General features: G+C 39.4%; 1 protein-coding gene and 1 long non-coding RNA gene across 5 annotated transcripts in view; one reads left to right on the top strand and one right to left on the bottom strand.

Annotated features, from left to right (window-relative positions):
• The window catches only part of CATSPERB (cation channel sperm associated auxiliary subunit beta), a 106230-nt gene that overhangs the window by 8125 nt on the left and 70240 nt on the right, over positions 1-27865 (top strand). For 3 of the 4 annotated variants that reach the window (XM_045451896.1, XM_045451894.1, XM_045451895.1), the window contains 5 exons: positions 1199-1339; positions 5935-5995; positions 17968-18063; positions 22438-22587; positions 27770-27865. In XM_045451896.1, coding sequence (XP_045307852.1) covers positions 1199-1339; positions 5935-5995; positions 17968-18063; positions 22438-22587; positions 27770-27865 — 544 coding nt within the window. The remainder of the gene's footprint in view (positions 1-1198; positions 1340-5934; positions 5996-17967; positions 18064-22437; positions 22588-27769) is intronic. The other variant, XM_045451897.1, reaches the window with a different exon arrangement.
• Positions 11769-24785, bottom strand: LOC123584231. The gene is made up of 2 exons (XR_006705270.1): positions 23619-24785; positions 11769-12346 (listed from the first exon to the last, which is right to left on the bottom strand). It is a non-coding gene; the product is annotated as an uncharacterized LOC123584231 (long non-coding RNA).

The raw sequence follows: 27865 nt of genomic DNA, 5'->3' as shown, positions 1-27865 counted from the left end.
ATGAGTACTTAAGATAAGTAGAGGAGTACTGGACCTACCCTCTTAGGTTCTGTACCTGGGGCCTGTAAAATAAATGGACAAAAGACAGATTAACAGGAGAAAAACCCAGACTTTACTGACACATGCAGTATGTATAGCCACAGGAGAACTCAGTGGTGAGTAATTCAAAAGGGTGGTTAGAATTTGGGGCTTATATGCCATCTTAACAAAGGGCAATAAATTGTAAATCAGTGACAAGACAGGGAAAAGGTGTTTGTCTTCATCTGTCTTCCAATCTCCATTAGAACCTAAGTTCCTTGAGAGCAGGGCTTTTTGTCTGTTTTCAGCAGTTCTGCTTCCCCAGCCCCTACAACACTGCCTGGTTTGTGGTAAGAGCTCAGAAAACGTTTTTTGGAATGAATATGTTTCCCTATTTTGTAGATAGGGAAACTGAAACTCAGGCAACTTGTCCAAAGTGGTCTTAACTATTAGGAGAACTAAATGAGGTGAAGTTGTTAGCATCTATCTCGTGTTGGTTTTCATTTGTGATTGCTGCATTTTCTTTTCTTTTTTTTTTTATTATGTTATTTTACTTATTTTTGAGAGAGAGAGAGCAGGGGAGGGGCAGAGAGAAAGGGGGACAATAGGATCCGAAGTGGGCTCCATGCTGACAGCAGAGAGCCTGATGCGGGGCTCGAACTCACAAACTGTGAGATCATGGCCTGAGCTGAAGTCAGATGCTTAACTGACTGAGCCACCCAGTGCCCCGGTTGCTGCATTTTCATATACCTTCTCAAAACTGAGAAACAGCAATAAAAATACACTAAAATGAGTTTTCCTTTATACATTTGCTCCTTGTAAAGTTTAAACACAAAATAATGATTTTAATAAAACAGGGATTTCTACATGTGATGGGCATGTGGCTTTGATTCTATATTTATTAAATGTAATAACTTTATGTCCATTCTTTTTACAGAAAAGATTACCATATGGTTGAGGTTTCAACCTATTATGACACTAGTATGATAGGTTACTAAGTTCTAGAAGTGTGCTTTTTCAAAAGAGATTTTTTTTTCCTGGTTAGAGATGAAAATTACTACAGATAGACGTCTTTAGCAGCATAGACGATTCATAGATTACCTCTCATTTTTAAATTAATGTAGGAGATGCTTCTCACCATCGAATTGTTATTACTTTCCACCCCTTCTCTTTCCTACAGAAAATCCAGTGTTTTTTACTATCTGAAAGTGGGCATACTTCGCAGGAATTTCTAGGTGTGTTCACATCAGGAGGACTTGCTCCCAGCTTGGAAATTATAAATAGTACATATACAGGCATCTTCCACTTTAACTTAACTTTGGTAATGACACTTTATTTTATTCTTTATATTATTAATGAGAAGCATACTCTCTCTTGTAGGATGTGTTTTTTTTTAATAGCTAGCCCATAAGATCACATTTATATATGTTTTAAACCTAACAGTACAGTGTTACATGTTTTGCTTTAAACAATTTTTAAGAAATTAAAGAAAAAATACATTTTTTTTTTTTTTTTTACTATTTACCTATGTATTAATGATTTCCACCACTCTTCATTCTTTTGCAGAGATATAAGTTTGGGCTATTTCTTCAGCCCAAAGAATTATTATCATTTCTTTTCTTTAATATTTTATTTTATTTTATTAATTTTTTCAGAGAAAATGGTTTATTCCTTGTCTCATTCAAAATATTCATGCCAGCACTTTCCTTTGGGTAGCAAATAAATTTGTAAATTCTGGACATCCCTTCCCACATCATTACAAATATATTTGAAGTGTTTATTTATTTTTTTAATTTTTTAAAATTTAAATCCAAGTTAGTTAACATACAGTGTAATGATGATTTCAGGAATAGAATTTAGTGATTCATCACTTACATACAACATCCAGTGCTCCTCCCGACAAGTGCCCTTCTTTTTTTTTTATTAAAATTTTTTTAATGTTTATTTTTTTTTTGAGAGAGAAAGAAAGAGTACGAGCAGGGGAGGGGCAGAGAGAGAGGGAGACACAGAATCCGAAGCAGGTTCCAGGCCCTGAGCTGTCAGGACAGAGCCTGAGGTGGGGCTCAAACTCACGAACTGCGAGATCATGACCTGAGCTGAAGTCGGATGCTCAACTGACTGAGCCACCCAGGCACCCCATAAAAAGTGCCCTCCCTAATTCCCATCACCCATTTAGCCCCTCCCTGCACCCAACACCCCACCAGCAACCCTCAGTTTGTTCTCTGTAATTAAGAGTCTCTTATGGTTTGTCTCCCTGTTTTTATCTTATTTTTGCTTCCCTTCTTCTATATTCATCTATTTTGTTTCTTAAATTCCACATATGAGTGAAATCATATGATAGCTGTCTTTCTCTGACTGATTTATTTTGCCTAGCATAACACATTCTAGTTCCATCCACATTATTGCAAATGGCAAGATTTCATTCTTTTTTAATCGCCAAGTAATATTCCATCGGGTCTATATACAACATCTTCTTTACCCATTCATCAGTCATGGGCATTTGGGCTCTTTCCATAATTTGGCTATTGTCAATTGTGCTGCTATAAACATTGGGGTGCACGTGCCCCTTCGAATCAGCATTTTGTTGCCTTTGGATAAATACCTAGTAGTGCAATTGCTGGGTTGTAGGGTAGTGGCTGCACCAGTCTGCATTCCCACCAGCCGTGCAAAAGGGTTCTCCTTCTCTGCATCCTTGCCAATATCTGTTGTTTCCTGAGTTGTTAATTTTAGCCACTCTGACCGGCGTGAGGTGGTATCTCATTGTGGTTTTGATTTGTGTTTCCCTGATGATGAGTGATGTGTATGTTAGCCATCTGGATGTCTTCTTTGGAAAAGTGTCTATTCATGTCTTCTGCTTGTCTCTTCACTAGATTATTTGCTTTTTGGGGAGTTGAGGCATCATTTCTTACAGTACAGGTCTATGGGCAGTGAATTCTCCGCGAGTTTCATCCCCTTGAAAATGTCTTCATTCCCCCTCATTTTTTCGGGGATAACAACTTTATTAAGATATAATTGCATACCATACAATTCACCTATTTAAAGTGCACAATTAATGGGGCGCCTGGGTGGCTCAGTCGGTTGAGCATCCGACTTCGGCTCAGGTCATGATCTCGAGGTCTGTGAGTTCGAGCCCCATGTCGGGCTCTGTGCTGACAGCTCAGAGCCTGGAGCCTGCTTCTGATTCTGTGTCTCCCTCTCTCTCTGCCCCTCCCCTGTTCATGCTCTGTCTCTCTCTGTCTCAAAAATAAATAAACATTAAAAAAAATTAAAAAAAAAATAAAGTGCACAATTAAATGGTGTGTAGTATATTCAGAGAGTGTGCAAAAATCACTACTGTCTAATTTTATCACATCTTCATCACCACAGAAGGACAGCCCATCCCTGTTAACTCCCCAGCATACCCTCTGCTCTTCAGATGCAGGCAACCACTAAACTACACCCATCTGTTGTAGATTTCGCTTCTTCTGAATATCTCATGTAAACGAAATCATACAACATTTAGTTCTTGGTGACTGGCTTCTGTCAGTTAGTGTAACGTCTCCAAGCTTCATCCATGTGGTAGGATGTGTCCTACTTCATTTCTTTTTTAACTTAAATTCAAGTTAGTTAACAAACAGTGTAGACTTGACTTCAGGAGTAGAACCTAGTGGTTCATCTCTGACATACGACACCCAGTGCTCATCCAGAAAAGTGCCCTCCTTAATGCCCATCACCTATTTAACCCACCCCCTCACCCACCTCCCCTCCAGCAACCCTCAGTTTGTTCTCTGCATTTAAGAGTCTCTTATGGTTGTCCTCCCTCTCTGTTTTTATCTTCTTTTTCCTTCCCTTTCCCTATGTTCCACTGTTGAGTTTCTCAAATTCCACATAGGAGTGACATCATATGATATTTATCTTTCTCTGACTGACTTATTTCGCTTAGCATAATACCCTCTAGTTCCATCCACGTTGTTGCAAATGGCAAGATCTCATTCTTTTTCATCGCCCAGTAGTATTCCATTGTGTGTATGTATATGTATGTATGTATATATATGTATACATATATGTATGTATATGTATACATATACATATACATACATATACATACATACATGTATGTATATGTACATATATGTGTATATATATATATATATATATATATATATATATATATATCACATCTTCTTTATTTGTCCCCTATATGTAATGTGTCATTTTTCTCTGGATGCTTTTAAGATTTTCTCTTTGTATTGACTCTGATTGGGTTTCTATGGGCTTCTTGGATTATAAATTCACCAAATTTGTGAAGTCTTCAGCTACTATTTCTCTGAAGAAATATGTTCTGCTCCTTTGTCTGTTTTCTTCATGAGATTCTAATTATGTGCATTATCTCACGGATATCTAAGGCTCTGTTCATTTTTCTCTAATCATTTCCCCCCTTTTTCAGAATGGATAATTTTAACTGCTGTATCTCTAAGTTTACTGATTCTTTCTTTTATCATCTCCAATCTGCTCATCTACTAAATATTTTATTTCAGTTATTATACTTTGCAGCCTCATTATTTTCATCTGGTCTTATTGTTATATTTTTCACTCATGTGCTAGGATTCCCTATCCATTCTTTCACTAGGACATTTTCTTTAAGCCTATATACATTAAAAAAATTTTATGTTAGAGAGACAGCACTGGCAGGGGAGAGAGGCAGAGAGAGAGAAAAAGAGAAAGAGAGAGAGAGAGAACCTTAAGCAGGCTTTATGCTCAGTGCATAGCATGACATGAGACTCGATCCCACACCCGGGATCATGACCTGAGGCAAAATCAAGAGTTGGATGCTTAACTGACTTAGCCACTCAGGCACTTCTAGCTTATGTACATATTAGTAATAGCTGCTTTGAAGTCTTCATCTACTCTCTGGACTCACTCTGGGTCAGTTTATCATCTAACTTTTTTTTTTTTATCAGCTAGATGTTTCTGTTTCTTTTCATGTCTTGTTATTTTGGTTGAAACTGGACATTTAAGATAATAAGCTGTAGCAGCTCTGGATTCTGTTATGTTCTTATGAGAATTTGCTGGGCTCTTTTGTTGTTGTTGTAGTGTAAAAGATTCTTTCTTGTCTGGACACAAACTGTAAACTGTCTTAGCTATGGTTTCAGCAGCTGCTATCTTTGCTCAGGTTTTAAGCTTCCATGGCTGACTTTTTAAAAATGTTATTTAATGTTTATTTATTTTTGAGAGAGAGAGAGGAACAGAGTGTGAGCTAGGGAGGGGCAGAGAGAGAGGGAGACACAGAATCCAAAGCAGGCTCCAGGCTCTGAGCTGTCAGCACAGAGCCCCGACGTGGGGCTCAAACCCATGAACCGTGAGATCATGACCTGGGCCGAAGTTGGATGCTTAACTGACTAAGCCACCCAGATTCCCCAGGGCTGATTATTTTAACGAGGACTTCATGAGTCTCCTCTGCACTTGTCTTGCCCCACGGCGCAAGAAGAGTGTATATTTAACTCTTAGCTCACCACTCTTGCAGTTCCCTTGTTCACAGGATTTTCCTTTTCAATTCCCCAGTTCTCTTTTAACACCAAGTTCTGTCCTCTGACACATCAAGCCAGTAATGCCCCAGTTTTGTGCTACCTGAGCGTGGTTGCATGGTATTCCACTTTATGGCTATTAAGTGGAATTTTAGTTATTTCTATTAAGATTTTAGTTATTTCTAATCTATACTATTACAAGTAATGCCAAAAAATATCCTTGGATATATTTTATTTCACACATATGTGAGTATAATGTAGGAGAATTCCTAACAGTGAAATTGCTGGGTAAAAGGTATATGCATTAGATGCTCTTGTTTAATTTCATTTTTAAAGGTAAGGTTGAATATGCAAAATAAGTGTGGCCACGAACATTGTAAAACACTGTGTTCTGATGTCTTCTTTATTCAAGTTCAGTGATCGACTTTACTGGTTGATTGAAATTCCCAGAGAAAACATTACGAAAAATACAGGTAAGTGTGATCTGAATTAATTCTTTTGCTCATGGGTCTGGATTGCCAAATTTAGCAAATAAAAAATTATTTATTGTATTAAAATTTTTTTTGCTATTCCATATGATGTCTCATGTAGTATTTCAGACATACTTACTAAAAATTATTGTACTTTATCTAAAATTAAAATTTAACCTGGGTTCCTGTATTTTATCTGGCAATTCTATTATAGATAGATTGGTTTGACACACATAACATTTATATTGTTCTTCATTTAAATAAATTCATTTTCTAGAACTCAAAAACTATAGCATCAAGAAATTCATGTGCCAATAGGTTACCTTAAAATAGACTGCAATATGTAATGAATTATTCACTATGGAGTCTTCTATTAAATGTTACATGGCAGCATAAATAGCTTTATATCCTACTGCAAATACTCAGATGGAAAAGGAGGAAAGTATATTGAGCTGGTAGACTGAGCTAGCAGATCTTGAGGCATGAGATACGTTTAATGAGATAGATTAAAAATGATGGAGGGTAAATTGTTTTAATATGGCAGGGGAAAGAAACAGAAACCAACTTGGCTTCACTGAAGGAAAAATAAGACATTTGTTTTTGTCATGGAACCAAATAAAAATGCAACCAGGTTACAGGAAGGAATTAGTACTAATAAATGGACAGTCATCAAGACCCCATAGACTGCTTTCCTCCTATTTCTCTTTTCTATATTTTCTGTAAATCTACATTTGTTTCTCTCTCTCTCTCTTTCTCTCTGCAGACTATCTTCCTAAACATGCCTCATTGCCAGTCAATTTTTTAAGTATATATTTCTTAGGGACCAACCCAATTCCAAATTCCCAGAGGAGTATCTTTAATCAACAAGTGTTGTTCCAGCATCCACCTGTGTATCAATCAAATAGTCATGAGGGACCAGGACAATGGGAATCCTACAGGCCAACCCCTTTAGGTACAGGAGTAATTAAAGGACATATGAAATTGTGTGTCCTTCGGGGTAAAAGTGAGAGTTCATTAGATAAATGATAGAAAAGATTCCAAATAGGGAAGTGTCAAAGCAAAAGTCTGTAGAAGTCCCAGTGCTGTAATATCTGATATGGTTCATATCGGCATTTTTATCCTTTATTCATCTCAATTTTTTCCAAATTAATCTATTGAAAGCTTGGTGGGGTTTTTTTTTTGTTTTTCAAGGAATTCATCCAGAAAATCATACTCTTTCTTTCTTTCTTTCTTTCTTTCTTTCTTTCTTTCTTTCTTTCTTTCTCTAACTTCACTCTCATCAGTATAAGGATGGATCATTCTAGCTCCTTGGCATAATATTGATATTACTTTGAGAACTGAAAAAGTGAAGATCACTCGTTATTTTTGCTTCTTCTATTTACAAACTTTAGTTTCAGAAATGCGGTGATTTCTAGGGTGACCCAGAGAGGAACAAAGGCAAGCTGAGAGCTTGAGTATTTTATGGAAAGACACCAAATGGGCTCTGCCACAACTCCCAGGACCGAATAAAAGAAATATATTTGAGTGCATAATTTAATAGGAGAGGATGGTCTAATTAGTAATATGCTAGAAATTGGGAAAAAAAGTATTCAGGGGAAAGGAGATCATACTTTCTCATTCATTTTTTTCTTCCTTAATCATATCTTATTTCCTGTCCTGCCATGAATTGGAGTATTATGTAAACATAACATCTTGGGAAGGGTAGTTGAGGTCACATCAACCACCAAGGTAGCAAAACAGTCATCATAGTAATGGTGGAGCCAGCAGGTAACATTGACTGAATCCTTGTATTTCATCACTACTGTAAACACTCTACTTATATAAACTCATTTATCCCTATATGGTAGGTCCCGTTATGATGTCCATTTTCAAATGATTTAACTGAGGCCCATGGAGCCGTAGGGAGATGTAGTGATAGCTAGAAAGTGCTGGAGGCAGCCTGAAGTTTGAACAGCATATAACTATTGAAAGTCAAAAGAGTTGCTCTTTGATTTACACTTCATAATTTGTCCATTTTTTCCCTTTGAAAATGAGGTATAATTTACATTCAGTAATATGTACCCTCTTTAGCGTCCAGGTCTAGAAGTTTACACAAATGTATATACAGTTGTGTAATCACTACAATCAAGATGCAAAACTGATCCATTACCCAGTAAAATTACCCCACCTGTAGTCGACCTCTCCCTGTTGCCCAAACCCCAGCAACCACAAATCTGTTTACCCTTCCTATCATTTTGCCTATTCTAGAGTCGTATAAATGGAATCACGGAATACGTAGCCTTTTGAATCTGGCTTCCTTCACTTAGCGTAATTCATTTGAAATTCATCTGTGTTGCAATTTCTTCAAATTTCCTTACTGGATAGGATTCCATTGTATGGATGTACCACAGTTAATTTTATTGAAGGGCATTTGTATTTTTCCAGTTTGGGGCAATTTTGGGAAGAGCTGCTACAAGCATTCTCATACAAGTTCTCTTATGAACATAAACTTTTATTGCACTTAGCTAATATTGACTAGTAGGATCACTGTGTTATGTGGCAAATGTAAGTTGAACTTTATAAGAAACTGTCAAACTGTTTTCCAAAGTAGCTGTATCATTTTGCATTCTCACCAGCAGGTTATCTGACTCCATATATAAGAGCGTGTGTGTGTGTGTATAATTTTATCCATTCTCATAGGTGTGTAGTGGCATTTAATAATAGTTTTAATTTGCATTTCCCTAATAATAATGGCATTGAACATTTTTTGTGCTTATATTGCCATTTGAATTACCTATGCAGATCTTTTGCAAGTTTGTTATATATTTTGGATACAAATCCCTTACCAGATATATGGCTTACAAATACTTTTTCCCAGGCTGTGGCTTATATTTTTTATCTCTTAAGAATATCTCTTAGGTCACCTGGGTGGCTCAGTTGGTTGAACATCCAACTTGATTTTGTCTTGGGTTGTGATCCTAGGATCATGGGATACAGCCCCACATCGGGCTCCCCACTGAGTATAGAGCCTGCTTGAGATTCTCTCTCTCTCTCTGTCTCTCTGCCCTTCTCTCCCCCACTCATGCTCACTCACTCTCTCGCTCAAATGTATATATATATATGTATCTTAAAGATACATATATATGTATATGTAAGATACATATATATGTATCTTAAAGATATATATATGTATGTGTGTGTATATATATATATCTTTAAGATACATATATATGTATCTTACATACATACATACATATATATATACACACACATACATATATATATCTTTAAGATATATTATGTATGTATACATATCTTTAAGATATATTAAATATCAGAGTTTTAAATTTTGGTGAAGTCTAATTTATCAGTTTTTTATTTTATGGATTGCACTTTTGGCATCACAGCTAAGTCAAATTCACAAAGATGTTCTCCTATGTTTACTTCTAGAGGTTTGTGGTTCCAGGTTTTGTATTGAGGTCTATGACTCAATTTGAGCCAATTTTTGTATGTTATATGGACTGAGGTTAATGGTGGGGGAATATGGATATCCAGTTATTCCGGCACCACTGTTGTAAAACTCTTTGTCTCCATTGTATTACTATTTCTGGGTTCCCTGTCTTTTCACAAATACCAATTGTCTCGATTACTTCAGCTTTATAAGTAATAATCTTATAATAAGTAATATTAATCCTTCAACTTTGATCTTCTTTTTCAAAATTGTTTTGGTTAGTATACTTCTTTTATCTTTATAAATTTTAGAATAAACTTATTTAGTTCTATTTGAAAACTCCTGTGGTTTTAAAATGTTGGATAGCATTAAATCTATAGAGAGAATTGACACCTTACCAGTGGACACTGTATACGCTGTATCCATGAACACTGTATACCTCTCCATTTATTTATATCCTCTTTGAACTACTTCATCAGGGCTTTGTGGTTTTCAGCATAGAGATGTTACACATTAAAAAAATTATAACTAAATATTTCATGGCTTTGGTATAGTATAAGTGGCTATTTTTATTTTATTTATTTTATTTTATTATTTTTTAAATATGAAATTTATTGTCAAATTGGTTTCCATACAACACCCAGTGCTCATCCCAACAGGTGCCCTCCTCAATGCCCATCACCCTAAGGGGTTATTTTATTTATTTATTTATTTTTTTAATTTTTTTTTCAACGTTTATTTATTTTTGGGACAGAGAGAGACAGAGCATGAACGGGGGAGGGGCAGAGAGAGAGGGAGACACAGAATCGGAAACAGGCTCCAGGCTCTGAGCCATCAGCCCAGAGCCCGACGCGGGGCTCGAACTCACGGACCGCGAGATCGTGACCTGGCTGAAGTCGGACGCTTAACCGACTGCGCCACCCAGGCGCCCCAGGGGGTTATTTTTAATATTTGAATTTCCAACTGTTGACTGCTGCTATGTAGAAATATGATTGATTTTGTAGACTGACCAAGTGCCTTGCAATCTTGTTAAAGTCACTTATTGGATCAAGAGCCTTTTGTATATTCTTTGATTTTTCTATGTGGAAAACCAGATATAATTTTATTTCTTCCTTTCCAATATGTATTCATTTTATTTCTTTTTCTTTCCTTATTGTAAAGGCAGGACCTCCAGGACCATGTTGAATAAGAATGGTAAAAGGACATCTAGGCATTGTTTCCAACTTTAGGAGGGAAACATTCAATATCTCAACATTATGTATTATGTTAGGTATTTTGTAGATACCCTTTATCATGTTAAGGAAGTTCTCTTCTTAATTTGCTGCATTTTTGTGGTGAATTGGTGTTGCATTTTGTTAATGCTCTTCTGCGTCTGTTGAGAAAATAAGGATTTTCTTGTTTAGCATGTTGATATGCTAGATTTCCTTGATTCATTTTTGAATTTTGCACTAGCCTTGTAATCCTAGGATAAACAACTCTTGGTCATGATGTATTATCCTTTTTATATATTGTTGGACTCATTTGGCTAGTAGGTTCTTGTGGTTATCAGTCTAGAGTTTTATTTTCTCCTAATGTCTTCATCTCCATTTGGTATCCAATAAAGCTATCACTATACAATGAATTGCTTTGTTGTTGTGGATGCTGCTGATGAACGCCAGGGTGGTGCTCAACTTTAAGTGAAAAAGGACAGACAATGCAAGGCTTTGGGGAAGAGTCCGGGTAGCCCAGCACAGCTGGTAACATTCAGGAGTTCTTATGGAGCCTCAGATGCTTTAGAGTCTTTATCACCCTGGGGAATGTCTTCATGAGGCCCTGCAGGATCAAGCTTTTTGGCTCTTGAGCCCAGATATGGAACTAGAAACACACCTGCCCAGATGCTGTGTCTCCATCCCTCCATTCCTGATGACTTTAAGAATGTTTTTGACTGGGAAACCAGTGACCTTCCCAGAAAGCCCAAGCTCATGGTGGGTTGGAAAATAGTTGCCAAGATGCACAAGGTTTCCTAGCCACATTATTCTTCTTTCAAAGATATTTTCACTCTGGTCTCTGAATTAAAATGCTTTCTACTTAAGGATTTTCAGAAGGCTTAACTAAGGGGCTGTGATACCATTGCATTCCCCATAGATAAAAGAACCTGTCTAAATCATTTTATTGCATTGGAAGTCAAGCTTTCACTAGAAACCTGTTTCTGTATATTTCTTGGTTTATTTTATTTTATTTTATTTTATTTTATTTTATTTTATTTTATTTTATTTTTTTCTTGGTTTATTTTTAATAGTTGCCCTTTTGGTTCAAATTATACAGATTTTTAAAAATCCTTTTTATCCAGGAATCTGGGCAGAAAGGTTGGCTTTTAAGTTTTGATGCATGCTCTTTATTGGACAGCATTTATGAATAGTGAACAGGTTCATTGTTGCTGGGTCAGACAGCAGTCCTGGGACCAGCAAGGGGCCCTGTGTCCAAATCCCCCCACCCCTCCCTCTCCGGATGGGCTCTGCTTGGCAACTTGGTGCAGCTGAGGTCATCTCCTGGACTTTAAGGGTGAAGATTCCCATGGAAACAGATGTAGAACAGTCAAGTCAGCAGGGGCAGGTGAGATTGCCAAGAAATTCCGCCTGGTCTTGAAGCCCTCTGTTAAATAAAGTAACTTTGGGGGCTATTGGTTGTAAAATTACCACAGCAATGGTGATACTATAACCAAGTTCTGAAAGCTTGGGTTTCTGGGTCTGCTTTTCAAGAGGGTGACTCCAAGGTTGAAAAAACACGCGCCTCATTCTAGAAACACGGCACTTTGCATAGAAGTTTCTTTGAAAGGGAGTCCTGGTTTAATTGCCAAAATGAAATGCAGGTGGTCACTGCCTGAAATCCCACAGTGCTGTGTGTGTGTTTGTTGCGGTTTTCGAAATCTTGGCCTGCAGGTAAACCTGGTGAGAAGCAAAAGTAAGTACATAGGCTGTTAGAACTAAATAACACTGAACATAAAGCTGACTTCTAAGAACAGAAATAAACAAATACATACACACATAAAATGAGGAAGAGTCTCTCCTATATTATGGAAGGAATTTTGTAGTATTGATATTCTCTTTTCATTAAATGTTTGGTGAGCTTCTCCAGGCCAGTGAAGATATCCGGGTCTGGAGTTTTCTTTGTGAGAAAGCTTTTAACCACAAATTCAGTTTCCTTAATAGATGTGGGAACATTCGCATCTTCTAGTTTTTCTTAAGTGTGTTTTGGCAGTTTGCATCTTTGTAGGAATTTTTCCGTTTCATCTACACTTTTGGATTTATGACACAGCGAGTAGAATAGACAGTCCCCAGTGAGGTTCCCTATTTCACCTCTAATATGAGTTATTTGCACCTTTTTTTCTTCTTGATTAGTCTGGCAGTTTCCTCAATTTTATAGACCCTTGCAAATAAACATCTTTTGATTTCACTGATTGAGAATATTAGTTTTTGGGGGGTTTTGTTTTGTTTTGTTTTGTTTTTTGGCCTTCATTTCATTGAACCTCACTCTTTATCTTATTCTTCTATTTGCTTTTGGTTTAATCTACCCCCTTTTCCCTAGTTTCTTAATTTGGGAACCTTTAGATTAGGGGTCGGCAAACTACACTTTTGGCCCGCAGCCTGTGTTTGTACACAAAGTTTTATTGGTTACACAGCCATGTTCATCAATTTATGTGTTTGCTGGGGCTGCTTTTGTATTACCGTGGCAGAGTTAGTGTTGTGACAGAGACCATATGGCCCACAAAGCCCAAAATATTTACTATTTGACTCTGTATAAGGCCTTTACTGTCTTTCAACCCGAGCTTCAGATCATTGATTTGAGGTATTTCTTTTATCCAATATAAATATTTTACTGCTATATATTTCTCTCTAGCACTGCTTTCGCTGCGTCTCGTAAATTTTGATGTGGTGTGTTTTCATTTTCTCTCAGTTAGAAATACTTTCTCATTTGCCCTCCTGCTTTCTCTTTGACCTGTGATTATTTAAACTTTTTTTTTTTAATTGTTTTTTTTCAACGTTTATTTATTTTTGGGACAGAGAGAGACAGAGCATGAACGGGGGAGGGGCAGAGAGAGAGGGAGACACAGAATCGGAAACAGGCTCCAGGCTCTGGGCCATCAGCCCAGAGCCTGACGCGGGGCTCAAACTCACGGACCGCAAGATCGTGACCTGGCTGAAGTCGGGTGCTTAACCGACTGCGCCACCCAGGCGCCCCGACCTGTGATTATTTAGAAGTACATTGTAAGATGTCCAAATACTTGGAGATTTTCCAGATATCTTTCTGTTATCTATTTTTTCCAGATTAATTCTGTGTTCTGAGAACATATTTCATATGATAATTTGTTAAGATGTCCGGTATGGCTCGTGTGGAGAATCTTGCACGCACACGTGAAAAAAATATTCTGCTATTCTCAGCTGGAATGCTCTACAAATGTTGGTTAGGTCAGTTGGTTTGGTAGCATTCAGCTTTTCTATATTCGTACTGATTTTTGTCAGTTACTGAGAGAGGAGTTTTGAAATATCCAAGTATAATTGTGGATTTTTAGATTTCTTTTTTCAGTTTTATCAGCCTTTGATTCATGTACTTTGAAGCTCTTGTTAAGCATGTACACATTTGGAGTTGTTGCAGCTTTTTAGTGAATTGATCCCTTTATCATATGCATTGCTGCTCTTTATTCCTGATATTACCTTGATCTGAAATCGTCTTTGTCAGATATTGATATAGCCACTACAGCTGTCTGTGAATTAGTATTTGCATAATGTATCTTTCTTTTTTTCATTCTCTTGCCTGTTTTTCCCAAGGCAACCATTAGAACACATTGACCAACAGAATGAAAGCACACAAATGAATTTTAAAATAAAATCAAGGCGTCAGTAAATAAGATCAAACACAAAAGTACTGATGCCTCCCACCGAGAATCCAATCAGATGGAGGAAGGCAGAAATTTAAATCAGAGAGCAGAGCATGTGAGGAGGGAATTAACCATAGCACAACAAGATAGGATGAAAAATTGCTCAGGTTACTAGTGTAATGGAGGAACTGGAGCTGTAGGAAGGACTCCATGGAAAACAACCAGCTAGTCTAGCAAAAATAAACATTCAAGCACTGGAATAGCTATGGTGCTATCCCATAGCTATCCCATAGTGATGGGATACCATCGCCTTGGTCACTTATCTAGTGGACACATCTTCTTTACCCAAAGTAACTAGGGTTTTAACAGCCAGATATCCCTCTTTTCTATAACTCTTAATGCAGTTCTACTGTTGTTCTCACTGAATTCTTGAATAGCGTGTGAGACCAATGGGAGGGCACATCAACTACCTGACTAGGTTTGTGTGGAGCTTTGTCATTGAACCTCTTCAACTTCCAGTTTTGGATCTACCAGCTAACCCTGCATTGCATGGCTTCTTGGTTGTTTCATATACATCTTTCACTACATTAACCACATTGCAGGTGGGATTAATATTTCCTGTGTGTTTAGGATGAGCGGGATTGGTATTACCACCAGAAGCGTGTGCTGGTTAATAAACATGTGGGAAAAGATGCAGTTGCTATAAATCCAACCTAATTTGATTTATAATAGATAATAATTGGATGTTACTGTTAATAAAGAATTAAATCCAGAGGCGCCTGGGTGGCTCAATCGGTTAAGCATCCAACTTCCGCTCAGGTCATGATCTCGCAGTTCCTGAGTTCCAGCCCCATGCAGGGCTCTGTGCTGACAGCTCAGAGGCTGGAGCCTGCTTCCAATTCTAGGTCTTCCTTTTTCTCTGCCTCTCCTCTGCTCTTGCTCTGCCTCTCTCTCTCTCTCTCTCTGCCTCTCTGTCTCTGTCTCTCTCTCTCTCAAAAATAAATAAACATTTACAAAAAAATTTCTTAAAAAAGAATTAAATCCACACTTTTCCTTATATTCAATCACTCCATGTGCCATTATAGGAACCATACCATTTCTGTCTTTAGTCAGAACTTGTAAAGAGTTATCCAAGATGTGTGGATCCCCAGGGCTCTTCATATTTTAAAAGTCAAAGATGGTTATGTACATACCAACTCTGAACCAGTCCCACGGAGGGCCAGTTAAGTCATACATCCAAAGATTGACTTCTCTGGGTCAGCCAGTCACGTGGGAAGCTCCTTTTGTAGAAACATACATGATGTTTTCTCACACCATTATCTTTCTCAAAGTCCAGGAATTGCTTGATGGAAAATAGTGACAGGAAGAAGCACAAATATCATCTGATATATTTGGGCATACTAGCTACTTCAGCAGCCACTGCACAGACCCAACTAGATGCCTGGGTGTACATGAAAACCCATTCAGCTGTCATTTGGGTCAGGCATGTTTTTCACGAGTGCACCCTGGTTGCATCAGCCTTGGCCCGTGTCACAAGAGCTCCCAGGCTGAGTTCACCACCCATGGCTTCCCCATCAATGCTTTTATATTTATATTTTTATATATACTTTTATATTTAAAGTGGATCTATTATAGATAGCATATTCAGTCTTGATTTTTACATCTTGTCTGGAAATCTTTTGACTGGTATTTTTAGATCATTTACGTTTAATGTAATTGTTGATATGGTTGTTTTGAAATTTATCATCAGGGTATTTTCTATTCCTTCTCTTCTGTTTTCTTTTTTCTCTCATGAACCAGTAAATTTTAATATTAGTTACTTAATAGTTAATTTAATAACTAATATTTAATATTAGTTATTAATTTCATCCACTACAACAGAATCATAAGCCCTGTCCCCAGCTAAATCTGCCCCTACCACCCCCCTTTAAAAGATAAGCCCCTGGGATCTGGGCCCCAGTGGGGTAAGTGTCCCTCATGTGAGAGAAGTTGTAATTCTGAAGAAAATGACCACCAGAGTAGGAAGAGCTTTTAGCCCAAAGGGAAGCCAGAGGGCACACATCCAGCCACCCTCAGGGACCAGGAGCCCGTCCCAAGCAGACAGAAATTTTTGCGTGGGATGAGGCTCTGTGCTGAGCCTGAGGTACTGGTGAATGGACTTGCCTGTGAGAACAGAAACTCAATAGTGAAAGCCACAGGGGGAAGAAGTGGCCGGCATTCGTGTGGCCAGTGTGTGACTCTGTCCCTCACCCCACAGGAGGAGGGGGCGGGTGTCTGTGGTGGCCAGACCCTGAGCTCGTAGTGGATCCGCAGCCGGGAAGGGAACCAAGAAAGGGCCAGCGGGCAGGAAACGGGGAAACAGGATGTGCAGACCGCCAGCCTGGGGAAAGTGCACTGTGTGAGGCAGAAAGTTCCATCCCTGCCCCTCCACACTCCCTCCACGCTGACAGTGTGGAGCCTGATGTGAGGCTCAAACCCATGAACCATGAGATCATGACCTGAGCCAAAGTCAGACACTTAATTGACTGAGCCACCCAGACACCCCTCTTCTGTTCTACTTTTCTTTCTCTGTCTTCATTTATATTAATTATGTTTTATTCTATTTATCTCTACTATTAGCTTATTATTTATACCTTAAATTATTTTTTTGTGTGTTGGCCCTAGGGGTTACACCATATATATATATATATGTATATATATATATATATATATATATATATATATATATTCTTTATGTATATACATATGTGTATATATGTATATATACATATACATATGTATATGTACATGTATATATACATATACATATGTATATACATATACATACATACATATATATACATATATACATGTATATATACATACATATATAAAATAAACTTTATATATATACATATATATTTATATATATACATGTGTATATATAAAGTTTATTTTGAGAAAGAGCAAATTGAGGAAGGACAGAGAGAAAGAGGGAGAGAGAGAATCCCAAGCAGGCTCAGCACTGTCTGTGCAGAGCCCAATGCGGGGCTCAAACCCACAAACTGTGAGGTCATGACCTGAGCCAAAGTTGGATGCTTAACCAACTGAGCCACCCAGGTGCCCCTACACTATATATTTTAATTAATCATGGTCTGCTTTAAAATAATAGTATACCACTTCACATAAAGTGTCATCATTTGCTTTTTACCAAGCCACAACAGCTCTTATAGAAAAATTATGATCTAAAATATCATCTGGATTTATGGTTGTGGTAGTAAGACCACTTCATAATTCTTTTTTTTTAATTTATTTAATCATCAAAATGTCTGTAGGAAAAGCATGGGAAACCTTATATTTAAATGCAGTCAAGGGGCGCCTGGGTGGCGCAGTCGGTTAAGCGTCGGACTTCAGCCAGGTCGCGATCTCGCGGTCCGTGAGTTCGAGCCCCGCGTCAGGCTCTGGGCTGATGGCTCGAAGCCTGGAGCCTGTTTCCGATTCTGTGTCTCCCTCTTTCTCTGCCCCTCCCCCGTTCATGCTCTGTCTCTCTCTGTCCCAAAAATAAACGTTGGAAAAAAAAATTAAATTAATGCAGTCAAAGCGATTGGGAAATGAATAATAATGTTGTTGGTCATGTGTATATAGCCTTAAATTTCACCAACTTGGCACACACAAAAAATAGCTAATTTTTTGCCTTTTGTTTTCAAACAGATATTGCAGCTGTAGAAGAATGGTTAGTAAGGATCACATTACAACACGGATTACATATTTATACTACTGAAGGAACACTATTGGATAATGTCCGAGGTAAATGCCAACAGATAAAAGTAAAATGGAATTCATAATATTCTTTCAACAAATGTTGTAACCTACTATATGCCAGACTCCGTGCTAAGTTCTAGCGATAAAAAAGAGAGAGATGATCATTACCCTTGAGGGGCTCCCATTCTGATGAGGAAAACAAATAATTAAATACACCTCTAATGGTTAATAGAGGTCTGCAAAGAGTGCTATAGAAATATGGAAATATATCTTTTTTCCGTAATCATATGGAGGTCATGATAAATAATGGCTTTATAAAGTTAGTTTTTGCACATTCTATGAACATGTTACAAAAGATACTGTTCATTGCATTTCAGTTTCCTTTATGATGACCATCAGCAAAAATATTTGCTCATTCTTTGTAGGAACATTTACATTTTTTCATGAAAAATTGGTTCTTTTAAGGTTATGAACACTGAGTGATATAATTGTCTAGGCTTCTCTTTTCCAGTTGTCTGACTTATAGTCCAATTTTTGATCATCCATAGCATTAAATTGTATTTTTTTAAGTCCTCATTCCTGGATCTTGTATTTATCTTTACTTTCCTCACCTTCCCTTTTTTTAAAAATTTAAATTGCAGTTATTTAACATACAGTGTAATATTAGTTTCAGGTGCTTTTTACTTTTATTCTTTACTCCCACTCTGATGGTGCTATGTAGAATGCAGAATAAAGATAAATAAATAATACATCTTATGGAAAGTAGTAGCTTTAGGAAAGTGGGTAGCTTTAAGAAAAGTAATGATGTCCCACCCAACCTTATGTCAATTAAAATCTGACCTTTAAGGGTGCCTGGATAACTCAGTGGATTAAGCATCTGACTCTTGATTTTGGCTCAGGTCATGATCTCGTGGTTCATGGGTTCAAGCCCCACTTCAGGTTCTGTGATTACAGTGCAGAGCCTTCTTGGGATTCTTTCTCTCTCCCTCTCTCTCTGCCTCTCCCCCCCCCACCCCAAATAAATAAATAAACATAAAATAAAATAAAATCTGAGCTCTAGAAGTGGAGCCAGCCATCTGTAATTAAAAAGAAAAAAAAAATCCCCCCAGGTGATTCTGACGTGCAGAGGATTGAGAACTGGTCTAGAACAAAGGTTGCATGTGTGCAAAAGACAGATCTATTTAATGTAGCATTATTTGTAATAGAAATGAGAAACAACTTAAATGTCTATCAATAGGGGAAAAGACAGATACCTGTAGAATTTTCTGTTAAAATGAAGGAAATAGACCCATATATATCATCAAGAACAGAACTCAAAAGCATTGAAAGAAAATTCAAGTTTCAGAATAGAATAGGAGAACATTTACTCAAAATTTAGAAAACACATAACAATGCTATGTACCATTCATGGGTACATATATATTGTAGTAAAATGTAAAAACATGGGATTAGAATTATACACAGCAATTTCATGATAGTGGTTGCATTTGGGGAAAATTTGGAAATGGGGCCACAAAGGGAGCAGAGATATCTTCAATCATTCTATATTGTTTTATTTCTTTAACCAAAATTAAAACACCTGAAAAATGACAAAATGTTGTGCTTTATTATTTTGTCATAGCGTCCAGGTTTTTAAAAAATAGTCAATTATTGGGGCGCCTGGGTGGCTCAGTCGGTTAAGCGTCTGACTTCGGCTCAGGTCATGATCTCGTGGTTCTTGAGTTTGGGCCCCGTGTTGGGCTCCGTGCTGACAGTTCAGAGCCTGGAGCCTGCTTCAGATTCTGTGTCTCCCTCTCTCTCTGCCCCTCCCCCACTGATGCTCTGTCTCTCAAAAATAATAAACATTAAAAAAAATTTTTTTAATAGTTATTCAATAGTAACTGCAAGCCTTTGAGGTGGATATTTTGAAGTCCTGTGCTAGCTACCTTTAAGTACTGAAGTAACAGTCCATAATTATTTCAGTTTTCAAAATATTTTTGAAATCTGAATCACAACACATTGGAATGCACCCAGGTTATTATCTACTGCATTTAAATGTTAGCATATACTTAATTTAGAATGTATAGAGGTAACGTGGTAGCAAAGAGTTCTACAAATGAGTTGTTCTTAAAGGTTCCAGATGCAGAAATGAGATTCATGTTCAGAAATGAAATTCATGAGATTTGAGGAACAGAAAGGAGGCCTGTGATGTGGAAGCAGAGTAAACGACAGGCAGAGTGGTTTACAATACGTTTGGAGAGGCCAACAGGGAGCATGGTAATAAGTGCAGGTGTTATTCTAAGGAAGAGCCTTTGGAGCGTTTGAAGCTGGAGAGTGATACATTCTGACTCCTGCTTTCTAAATGGGTCACCTTGGCTGCTGTGTGAAGACACTCAGAGAAGGATGGCAAGAATGGCATAGAGGAGATTGGTTGACAGCTGTTGCCCTGGTCCACCTAGGAGGTGGTCCGGGGGACATGGGCCGGGGGGTGGAGATGGTGAGAAATAAGAATCTTTAGAATGTGTTTCGGAAGTAGAGCTGGTAGGAGTTCCTTCCTCGTGGACGAGGGATAAGGCAGACAGAGGAATCAGAATGAATCCTAGATTTCTTACTGAGCAATCAAATGGGTGATGGTCTCATTTACTGAAATGCTGGAGACATGGGGAGAAAGCATTGAGAAGAGGCAATTAAGGGTTAAAGTTAGGGTTAGAGTAGGAACTCTTTATTCACTACTAACTCCAAATCCACCCCCTAGACCCTTCCACTAACACTGTTCCTAATCACAATCCCTGGTTCCCTTTCATAAGGGTCCCTTTTCTGTCTCCTCCTTGACTTCTCAATAGTAGTCAAGACTTATAACCACTCCCTCATTCTTAAAACATTTAAAATACAGTATCTGACTCTAGGGAGCTTGTACATCGAGGTGTTTTCATTTTGATGTGATCATGTCCCAGCAACAAGGTCCAGTCTCTCTGTCCTGTAAGATCTGGTTATTAATTGCCTGCACAGACATGCTGTCACCCTGGAGAGTCAGCTGCCATACCCCAAATGCCTTTGAATTTCAGAGTGAATAACCTTGGTTTATAAGTTTGATCTCTTTCTGTTCTAAGCTACACTGTATCAACCCAGATAGAAATCTACCTCCATTTCTTGCTTTTGCAGGAAGTGAAAAATGTATCACTTAAAGTCTTTGGGCTTTGCGCAGATTTGGAGGAAATGGTAAAGATCTACATTGTAGAAATGTAAACAGCTAAAGAATCAATTATTAGATATCTCTTTATTTTACTTTTTTTAAATGTTTTTTTCATTTTTGACAGAGAGAGAGAGAGAGAGAGACAGAGCATGAGCGGGGGAGGGGCAGAGAGAGAGGGAGATACAGAATCCGAAGCAGGCTCCAGGCTCTGAACTGTCAGCACAGAGCCCAATGCAGGGCTTGAACCTACCACTAGATCATGACCTGAGCCAAAGTCGGACACTCAACCGACTGAGCCACCCAGGGGCCCCTAGATACTTCTTTTTAAAAATCCCTTGGCTGTTTTTGAAATTCAGACAACAGTATTCTGTCAAATTGCCCTGGCTTGCTTTTTGTACTCCCTTTTCTCATTTTTCAGAAGAAAAAAAATTCCCCTATTTTCTTATTAAAATTTGACTTCATCCATCCCCAATGCTTTGCATATCCAAGAATAGATTGCCAGGTTGAGGGGTGGAACCTGTACCCCTCTCATTGGTTTTTCCTTGTAATCCCAGCCCGGCTTCTGTGTCTCTTCCGGAAATCCCCCAGTGTCTCAGCCCCTGATGATACCTTTCCCCATCTATTGGTATTCTGGATTTATTCCCATTGTTCTATATCTGCTGCCGTTTCTGTGGAATCGGAGGAAGAGAACAAAAAGTAAATGTGTGGTGTGGGCTTTTGAAGCAGAAGCTGTTCTCCATCGTAAGTGTCCTATGACCCAGCAATTCCATTTCTAGGGAGAGATCCTGCGGCCAGTCCTCGTCCCCAAAGGTGACCAAAGCAGTGTCTGCCATCCCACACGTTCTTCTGCAGTATGACTGTGCCAGGCCCCCATGAAGGGCACTTAACCTTCATTCCTTCTACTCTGGAAAATAAGAATCAACCTTTTTTTTTTTTTTTTTTTTTTTTTTTAGCTGATGAAGGGTGAGGTAATACACCTGCTTTTTGGAAAATGAAATAGGCCCTCTACATAGTGCTTTAAAAATCCTTAAACGGGGCACTTGTGATGAGCACCAGGTGTTGTGTGTAGGTGTTGAATTGCTAAATTCTACACCTGAAATGAATATTACCCTGTTTGTTAACTAATTGGAATTTAAATAAAAACTTGGGGGAAATTACAAATAAAAAAACCTTTAAAGGAAAGCAGTAATGTCCCCTATTCAAGCCTGCAGGCACGATTTATAAACACCTAAATTTGATTTCCACAGAACCTATTCTTCAGGGGGATCTCGGGGCCATAATGACAAAAAATGATATCAGCAAAGTGTATCAGCACGTGATGGATCTCGAAGTGGCCAAATGCCCCTGTGCTAACGATGTAGCGTTACTTGGCTTCATCTTGAATGAAACCTACAACGGTAAGTCCCTGGCTGTGTTGAAAGTTGGATGTGGGTTTTGTGTTTGATAACAGCAGTGTTTAACTGGCAGTGCAAGTTAGACTCAACAGAGTCAAAACGTTTCCTCAATGGGGCGCCTGGGTGGCGCAGTCGGTTAAGCGTCCGACTTCAGCCAGGTCACGATCTCGCGGTCCGTGAGTTCGAGCCCCGCGTCGGGCTCTGGGCTGATGGCTCAGAGCCTGGAGCCTGTTTCCGATTCTGTGTCTCCCTCTCTCTCTCTGCCCCTCCCCCGTTCATACTCTGTCTCTCTCTGTCCCAAAAATAAATAAACGTTGAAAAAAAAAAATTAAAAAAAAAAAAAAAAAAACGTTTCCTAAAAATACCTGCAAATTTACTCTTTGTCACTTCCCCTTGTCAACTTGCAAGTGTGATCAACTACTTTTACTCTGTGACTTTTGGTCATGTTCATCGTGACTGTAGTGTCTCTCCTAATGTCACTTACCCCCTGATTTCTATTAATGTTATTTCCTCTCAGAGGTGACTCCTTGTGTAAATGGGAATCATGTTCTAAGGCATCATAACATTACTTCATTTATTATGTAGGTGCTTTTAGATTCCTACTGTAGTATTTAAAAGCATCCTACTCTGTTTCAACTTTTTTTTTTTTAATGTTTATTTTTGAGAGAGAGAGAGAGAGAGAGAGAGAGAGAGAATATGAGTGGGGAAGGGGCAGAAGGAGAGGGAGACACAGAATCCGAAGCAGGCTCTGAGCTGTCAGCACAGACCCCGACGTGGGGCTTGAACTCACGAGCTGTGAGATCATGACATGAGCTGAAGTCGGACACTTAACCGACTGAGCCACCCAGGCACCCCATCATTTCAACTTCTAATGTATTATGATAGTTGTTTTTCCTAGATCATCAGTGACCTTCTAGGCCCCAAACCCAATGAATGAAAAGGAAAATAAAAGAATTAAAAGAAACAAAATATTATTACTCACAAATAATATGGGCACCCTAAAATCCAAACTAAAATCCTCGAATCCAACTCACCATCCGTATGGATGACCGACGTAATACTCAACGGCCAGACGTCGTTTCCTCCAATGATCTTCCCCCATTGTACTTCTGTGGCCATATTCTGGACCTCATCATCTCCCCTAATGTTGGTACCTGTGGAGTCTCTACCATGAGCAACTCACACTGTCCACACCTCCTCCCCTCACGTTCTTACCATCTCTTCTAGTGCTCCCACTCCGGTGTTCCTTTGATTTCACTGAGACTTCAGTGTCTTGTCCCTACCACCTTCTCCACTTCCCAACACCCTTGGTTTTCTCTCTCCCCTCCCCCATAATTTGCATAGCCCACCCTTACAGATCCTTCTGTAGCTTCCCTGCCCTGCTCTGTCTTCCATTCCCCGAGCAGTGCCAACTCCGGTTAAAACCACCTCTAGTCCTGCCCTGAGACAGCGGAATGTTGCCAGAGAAGACACTGCACGCCAGTCTCCCTTTCGCATTCCACCGACTGCTCTCACTTTAAATTCCCGATCCCAAGTCTTAAGTGGGCCCTCAGCACCACCCAGAAACCCTGTCCCTCTTCGCTGGTATGTTTATTTTCCAATTCCGCCAAGTGGCCTTATCTCACACCTCTTCCCACACCTCAAACCCTCCACGTCACCCCCTTCCCCTTTCCACTCTCAGCTGTGCCTTTATCTAATATTTCATATAGAAAACCAAGATCGACCACAAGGCACTCCTTCGTCGTTGCACCTGCAAACCTGCCGTTCTACCCACATTGGTGCTTGTGAGCCTTGCCTTCTCGCCTGTTGCGTTGCGAGAAGCATCTCTGCCCGGACTCCACCTGTCGGAGGCCACCACCCCCAACCCTTGTGTTCTGGATCCCGTTCCCTGCGGCCATCTGAAGCACCTTGCTTCTGCTGCCTCTCTGCTGCAAATGCCACCTTTCCCTCTGCATCGTCTGTTCTCTCTCCTCGCTGGATTGGGTCCATTGGCGTACAGACAAACCCTCCTTTGTTTGGGAGCATCCTAGCTGTTTTTCTGTTCTCCTTCAAAGCAAAATTTGGGCAAAGAACTTATTGTAGATGGTGCTCCGTTGTCCCACCTCCCGCTTTGTCTTCATTCCACTAGAGATGAGTGTTTGGTACCCGCCAGTCTTGATTTCCCAAGACCATTCCTGATTTCCATATTGTCAGTTCCAGCCACCCGTTCTTCTTCTTTTTTTTAATGTTTATTTTTTATTTTTATTTTTTTACATTTATTTATTTTTGAGAAACAGAGTGAGACAAAGCGTGAGCAGAGGAGGGGCAGAGAGAGAAGGAGACACAGAATCCAAAGCAGGCTCCAGGCTCTGAGCTGTCAGCACAGAGCCCGACGCGGGGCTCGAACCACAAACCGTGAGATCATGACCCGAGCCAAAGTCAGACGCTCAACTGACTGAGCCACCCAGGCACCCCAATGTTTATTTATTTTTGAGAGAGAAAGAGAGTGCAAGCGGGGCTGACAGCACAGAGCTTGACACGGGGTTCAAACTCACGAGCCGTGAGATCATGGCCTGAGCTGAAGCTGGACACTTAACCAACTGAGCCACCCAGGTGTCCCCAGCCGCCAATTCTTTATCCTCATTCTACTTTCCTTCCCAGCAGCACTGGACACAGCTGGCCACTCTATCTTCAAAACACTTTATCCTCTTGGCTTTCTCGGTATCACCTTCGATTGCTTTTATCTGACCACATTGGTCATTCCTTAGTTTTCCATTCCTCTTTGGTGTGTCCCCTCAAGTAGTTGTTAAACTCAGGGCTTTGTCCTTGACTCTCCTTCCTTAGGGAGCCACGTCTCTCTCTTTGAAAAACTTAACCCAGTCCTATGGTTTAAGTGCCGTCTCCAGGCCAGTGATTCTCAAACCTATATTTCTGGTGCTGAGCGCTCCGTGGAGACCAAACTCCTCTATGCAATTGTCTATAGTTTACATTTCCTCCTGATGTCTACTGAGCATCTCAAATACAGTAACTCTGATCCAGAACTCTTGACTCATCTCCCTCTGAAATCTGTTCTTCTCCAGTATTCCTTATCCCAATTCATATGGAGTTGCTCCAAGCTAAAGTCTAGAACACATTCTTGACTGCTCTTACTCTCATGACATTCCAGGATGGTGCCGTACCCAGTGTGTATCCCCAGTGTGACCGCTTCTTTCCTCTGCTGAAGTCTTAAGTCAACGTTGGTTTTCCACAAGACTAATTCATAGCTTCTTAAGTGGTCTCCCTATTTGTATTCTTGCCCCAGTACAACCCGTCTTCCATACAGCCACCAGAGTGGTCTTCTCAAGTATAAACCAAATCACATCACTTCCCTGCCTCAGACACACAGCGGCTTCCCTTATGGCCAGTAGAATAGAATCCAAACTCTTCACAATGGTCCACATCAGCTTCTGTAACCCTGGGGTACAGTCGTGGTCGTTTGTTATACACAGTGGCTTTGTAACTTAATTTGAGCCTCAAAGTATTAACCAGAACAAGACATTTGTTTTCCTACTTACCCTTCTATTGAATATTTCTAAACTTTGCAGGGCCCTGGTCATGTGATATCATACTGGACACCGATGATCATCCCTACTTAGAATATAGGATAGTGTTATCTGTGGAACGAGACTTAGAGCTCAGAATGGCAACACACGTCATTAGCTTTTTCTCTCTCTGGAAAAAGTATATGGTGACAACACTTCCTGCTACATCTTTCCCTACACAGAAAACAGCTGAGAGTGGAAATATACACTTCACCACATGAGTGGTCCTACATTCGTCTTTGGGAAACAGAGCACATGCATTAGATCATCAACCGTCTTCAGGCTCTCCCACCACCCTCAATAATTATGCCTGTTGACTAGATTTCAGGTTAATATTCCACATTTAAAGCAAAAGACTCTCAACACTCCTAGATATGGCCAACGAAAAGTGAGATCAAAGTATTTGCAGTGTGTTCTGTCTTCTTTTACGAGGTTCTCATGAGGCATAAGCAAATACTTTTTCTATTTTTTAAAAATCACAAATAGTAAAGTAAATCAAACATAGTTTCTTCCTCTTGGAATTTTAACTTTCTTCTTGGAGTTTTAAAACTATTGACTAAGATTGTATTTCTGAACTAGGAATGTACTTATGCTTACAAAAATACCATCAGGGAAGAAAAAAACCCTCTTCCTCTACTCTCTTATGTCTAGTGAATGAGGGCTGTGAATTAAATTACCAAAGGAAGATTATCAGGAAAAAAAGGCACACATTTTAAATTAATATTTGCATTCACAGGAGCACCTGGGTGGCTCAGTCGGTTAAGCAACCGACTTTGGCTCAGGTCATGATCTCGCGGTTCACAAGTTTGAGCCCCGTGTCGGGGGTCTGTGCTGACAACTCAGAGCCTGGAGCCTGCTTCAGATTCTATTGTCTCCCTCTCTTTCTTCCCCTCCCCCCTCACACTCTGTCTGTCTCTTTCTCTCTCTCTCTCAAAAATAAACATTAAAAAATATTTACATCCACAGAGTTAACTTAAAAGCAGTGAAGCTCAAATAAGTGGTTAAACTTGGGGGCATATATACCATTTTAACAAAAGAAAGAAGGTTGGGCTTCAGGGGATGATAAAGTATGGGGAAGTGACTAGGAAAGATGTGAGGGGATTAATGAAAGAGAAGGGCTGTTCTGGTAAAGTGTGTTTATGCAAACTTAGCATCGACTTCTCTTCCATCTCTGGTGAGAAGAGAGCTCTTCTCTTCCTGGCACAGGGGTGGGGAGGCATGTGTCCCAAAGAGAAAGTCATGCTCTGCTCGTAGCCAGGTAAGGGGAGGGCAGAGATCGCTTCCTGAATCTGTTGATTCTCAGCTGCCTTCAGCTTAAAGGAATCCTTAACCAGAGTGGCATATTTTGGGGGGACGTATTCTGATCCCCTTCGATATAAAACAGAATCCTTAAAATTTAAATCAGACAGTTGGCTAAAATCCTATGTTAACCTGAAGTCGCTTCATCTTTCCAATGCTTAGGAAGTGAGATACTAGCTGAGGGGAGGCGAGTTGAGGCAGGGCAGAGATTGGTTTGGAAGGTGGGGCAGATGTCGGTTCTGGCTGCGGCAGTCTGGGAACCATAGAAGTGGGTTACTGTCTTTGTAACGTTATCTAGACTGAATCTTCCTTTTTTCTCCTGTTAGGTATTTACATAGGCCTCAGTTTTTCTGGATTTTGGAATTACAGTGATACCACGTGGTATAACCTGACAGATACGATCTATTCCCAAGTTGGAGAAG

Source organism: Leopardus geoffroyi, chromosome B3 (genome assembly GCF_018350155.1).
Source record: "Leopardus geoffroyi isolate Oge1 chromosome B3, O.geoffroyi_Oge1_pat1.0, whole genome shotgun sequence".
Classification (NCBI taxonomy): Eukaryota; Metazoa; Chordata; class Mammalia; order Carnivora; family Felidae; genus Leopardus; species Leopardus geoffroyi.
The sequence above is the reverse complement of the archived record's forward strand: the minus strand, read 5'-3'. Positions and strand labels throughout refer to the sequence as shown.